Source organism: Physeter macrocephalus, chromosome 17 (genome assembly GCF_002837175.3).
Source record: "Physeter macrocephalus isolate SW-GA chromosome 17, ASM283717v5, whole genome shotgun sequence".
NCBI lineage: Eukaryota > Metazoa > Chordata > Mammalia > Artiodactyla > Physeteridae > Physeter > Physeter macrocephalus.
Window position 1 is genome coordinate 8,980,094 of NC_041230.1, and position 4,611 is coordinate 8,984,704.

A 4,611-nucleotide genomic window follows, 5' to 3' on the forward strand; every position below is an offset into this window, starting at 1 on the left:
GCTGGGAATACAGCAGTAAAGAAAACCGATAGGGGCTTCCCTGGTGGCGCAGTGGTTGAAAATCTGCCTGCTAATGCAGGAGACACGGGTTCGAGCGCTGGTCTAGGAGGATCCCACATGCCGCGGAGCAACTAGGCTCGTGAGCCACAACTACTGAGCCTGCGCGTCCGGAGCCTGTGCTCCGCAACAAGAGAGGCCGCGACAGTGAGAGGCCCGCGCACCGCGAAGAAGAGTGGCCCCCGCTTGCCACAACTAGAGAAAGCCCTCGCACAGAAACGAAGACCCAACAGAGCAAAAATAAATAAATTAATTAATAAACTCCTACCCCCAACATCTTAAAAAAAAAAAAACAAAGAAAACCGATAAATATCCCTTCTCTCGTGGAGCTGACATTCTAAATGATGGAGACAAGAGAATTGAGAAAAAGTGGAGATGTTAAATAGGCGGGTGTGATATAAATGGAAGAATCGGGGGTAGGGATAAAAAAAAATTGGGAATCCTCCGCATATATGGTGGCACTTAAAGTCATTAAGACTGGAGGATTTTTGTAAAGTTTGTGCGTATTCGTACAAGCTCGGAGAAAGTGTGGAAGGATGCACTGAGAGACGAGAGAAAGACCTAGGGTCAAATCTCAGCCGTTAGTCTCTTGGAGGTTTACCCAGCCTCTCAAAGCCTGTCTGTAACATGGGAAGAATAACACAGCTATCCAAATGGCTCCACCACCCCGCCACCTCTTGGTTTAGAAAAGCTGTCACGCAGGAGTAATCTCCAATACAGAAACGTAGCATCTCGAAAGCCCAAGCCGAAGCTAGGGCGTCCATATTGGCTACGGGAGGCGGGGAGGCGTTGCGACCGCTGCCATCTTCAGTTAGGGCAGGTGGCGACTTCCGGTCGCCATCTTGACTGACAGCAGAGGCGGAGCTCCGACTAACATGTTTCTTAAGAGCCGGGCTCCGAGGGCACCTCCCCGAGAGCTACTGAATGCTAACCCCGGCAGGCGGAGGCGGACAGTCGCAGCCCCGCCCCCGGCTTTGGGCTCCACCTCTCGGCTCCACTTCCGCCGGGCGAGGCGCAGTAGGCGTCGCTGCCGTAAATCGGGCGGGCGGTTTGCCGCATCACGGAAGATGGCGGCCGCGGCGGTGAACGGGGTGGCTGGAGCCTCGAGCTCGGGGCCTGCGGCGGCCTCGGGCGCAGTCTTGCAGGCCGCGGCCGGCATGTACGAGCAACTCAAGGGCGAATGGAACCGTAAAAGCCCCAATCTTAGCAAGTGCGGGGAAGAGCTCGGCCGTCTCAAGGTAGGGATCGGCCGGGGGTGCTTCGAGGGGTCCAGACCCAGCCGAGTTCCGGGCCCAGGGGGAGGCCGCAGCGCCGACATGACTAGGACGGGCTGGGCGATCCAATAGGGTGAAGGATTCGGAACAGCCAAAGTGCGGGCTTGGAGGAATGAAGACGTGAGAGGGGCCTGGAATGGACCAAATGCGGCCTCACGGTGGGGGGTGACGGAAAGAGTTATTTCTGGCACAGACGAGTGAGAAGTTAAAATTTTGGTGCTTGGAGACGTAACTGGCTGGAGTGGCAGGATGGGGCTGTCAGAGTTTTTCTGATAGAGGGTTCTGGACGACACCAAGTGGGGAATGAGGACTGGACAGGGTGATGGAAGAAGGAGGCTGAGATGATGGGGTTCGTGGTTAGGACCAGGTCAAGTTAGGGTCTGAGAAATCTGGGGCTTAGGGATGCGTCTATGGGGAGAAGGGCGCAGCCAAGTTGTGAGGGCAAGACTGAACTTAGGAAAAACCTAGGAAAAATATTCTTACAGTAGAGGACCAGAATGGGGCTCGGGTTGCTTCAGGCCGGGTGTTTTTGGGAGAGAGTACAAATACAGTGGGCTGGACCAAGTTGCTGAGGGGGGTGTATCTGATAAGGAATAGTGTGTGGGCTGGACTATGGGAAGAGGTTAGCCTCCTTTCCTCCCTGGTGTAGATGGAGGGGGGTAGCTGGGCCCAACCCACCAAGGTATGGGAAAAGATTGCCAAAGAATTGAAGGTGTTAGTGTCTCCCCCCACCCCTTGATTCCATTGGGTCAGGCATGGAGTGGCTTTCCTGTTTCCCCAGTGGATCTATTAATACTTGTAATATGAGGTCATCTTAAATGAGCCCTCATCTTGTGCCCAGGCCCTGATCTGAGGGCTTTACGAGGACTGACTCCTTTAATACTCATATAACAACCGTATGAGTTAGGGATGATGATTAGCTCCATTTTCTAGGAGGGAAAACCAAGACCTAGAAAAAGGTAAGTAATCTGTACTTGAAGTCCCATCTTCTTTCCTTCCTTCCCCTGCCCTCCTCGTCAGCTGGTTCTTTTGGAGCTCAACTTCCTGCCAACCACAGGGACCAAACTGACCAAACAGCAGCTCATTCTGGCCCGTGAGTGTCACTGGGGTTGGTTGGGCGGGGGGCGTTATGGGCTGTGGTCATGGCAGGAATGGCAGCAGTGGTGGTCAGGGTGGACCACAGTCACCTCCTGAGAGCTTCCCCTGTTACCTACAGGTGACATACTGGAGATCGGGGCCCAGTGGAGTATCCTACGCAAGGACATTCCCTCCTTCGAGCGGTACATGGCCCAGCTCAAATGCTATTACTTCGATTACAAGTGAGGATGGGCCCTGCCCCTAATTTGGTTTGCGTGTGTGTGCGTGCCGGGGTGTTACGTGGCAGCTTTTTATCCTTGTTGCTCTAGCCACTTGAGACATCTTCCTTCACTTGGGAATTACCCCTTTGCAGAGCTGTGCCGCCAGAAGCCTCAGGGTTAGGGGTTGGCCTGGAGGTCCTGAGTCTGGGATTATACCATCCAGTCTCTGTTGTGCTCCAGTCTGTCTCCCGCTTCACATTCCCACTCTAAATTTCCACTCCCCAATGTAGCCACTATCCCCTTTTACCCGCCTTGGCCCCAGCCTTGTTCCCTCAGATTCATCCCTCCATGGCAGCCAGTAGGTTCTTTGTGACACTAAAATTTGACCATGTTTATCATCAGCTTAGAGCCTGTCCTGGCTCCCCATAGCCCTCAGGTTTCAGACCAAGCTCTTTCCTGTGGCCTCCAATGCTGTATAAGCCCTGACCTGTCTGTCTGTGTCTCCCCATCCCAGCCCTGTCTCTCCCACTGGACTGTGAGTCTTCTATAAGCAGAAGGGTCTTAGTCACTGCTGTGTCCCAGCACTGCCTAGCGTGGAGCCGGGCCTAGAGCAGGGACTCACTGGCTGTGTGTTGAATATGAAACTAAATGGCTTCATAACTGAATGGGGCTTGCATGGACTAATGATTAAGAATTTGACATCAGAAGCCAGACAAACCTGAGTTTGAAACTAATTTTGCCACTTCCTGATTATATGGTCTTGGGCAAATGACTTTACTTCCCAAGTCCTCAGTTTCCCCCCAAAAGTGAAGGTGATGATTCTTGATGTCATAATCATAGTTAACACTTATATAATATTTATTTGGGCCAGATACTGTTCTAATCACTACCTGGATTAAATCATTTAATAACTTAACCCTTATTTATTTAACCCACCTCTATCAGATGGGTACTGTGGTGATACCCATTTTACAGTTGGGGAAACTGAGGCTAAGTCACTTTACTGGTGTGAGGTCACTTTCTGGGGCCCATATGATTGTGACTTCTTCATGTCTCTTTGGGCCTCAGTTTCATCTGAAAACCCAGGACCCGATACCCCTCCAAGGAGAGAGCACTGGGCAGTCGTCAGGGTCCCTGAAGCCTGGAGTGGGGGACTTGGTCGGTACCTAAGCCCTCCTTACCTTGGTGTCCCACCCTGGTCCACAGGGAGCAGCTCCCGGAGTCGGCCTACATGCATCAGCTCTTGGGCCTCAACCTCCTCTTCCTGCTGTCCCAGAACCGGGTGGCTGAGTTCCACACAGAGTTGGAGCGGCTGCCTGCCAAGGACATCCAGACCAATGTATACATCAAGCATCCGGTGTCCCTCGAGCAAGTGAGGCTGAGGAAGGGGGAGGGGAGGGCCTGGCTAAAGGGAGTGGTACAGGGACAGACATTCAGGAGGGTTTCCTCCCAAATGAGAGGGTTCACCCATCTTTCAGCCTATGGACTCATTTGTCCAACAGATATTGAGCCCCAGCCCTGTACCAGGCACTGTGGTTGGTTTTCAGACTCTACAGTGAACAAAACAGTTAGAATCTCTGATTTTGTGAGGATGACATTCAGGTGAGGAAGTGGACAATAAACAAAAAGATTAAATAACCTGTATATGGTCTGTCAGATGTGAAATGCTGTGGAGAAAAATAAAGCAGGAAGGAGGGTGGAGGGGCAGGGGCAGGGTGGTCAGGGAATGCCTTGCTGAAAAGATGAAACTTGAGAAAGACTTTAAAGGGGTGAAGAACCCAACCACGTGGTACCTAAGGTTAAGAAGTAGTTCTTTTTTTATTTTTATTTTTTTTTTTTATTTTTGTGGTACGTGGGCCTCTCACTGTTGTGGCCTCTCCCGCTGCGGAGCACAGGCTCCGGACGCGCAGGCTCAGCGGCCATGGCTCACGGGCCCAGCCGCTCTGCGGCATGTGGGATCTTCCCGGATCGGGGCACGAACC

General features: G+C 52.4%; 1 protein-coding gene across 2 annotated transcripts in view; it reads left to right on the forward strand.

Annotated features, from left to right (window-relative positions):
* The first annotated feature begins 885 nt into the window (after positions 1-885).
* Positions 886-4,611, forward strand: part of PSMD8 (proteasome 26S subunit, non-ATPase 8) — a 6,370-nt gene continuing 2,644 nt past the window's right edge. Inside the window, exons 1-4 of one of the 2 annotated variants that reach the window (XM_007129908.3) lie at positions 886-1,295; positions 2,352-2,424; positions 2,548-2,650; positions 3,836-4,001. In XM_007129908.3, coding sequence (XP_007129970.1) covers positions 933-1,295; positions 2,352-2,424; positions 2,548-2,650; positions 3,836-4,001 — 705 coding nt within the window. In that variant the 5' untranslated portion in view covers positions 886-932. The remainder of the gene's footprint in view (positions 1,296-2,351; positions 2,425-2,547; positions 2,651-3,835; positions 4,002-4,611) is intronic. The other variant, XM_028478163.1, reaches the window with a different exon arrangement.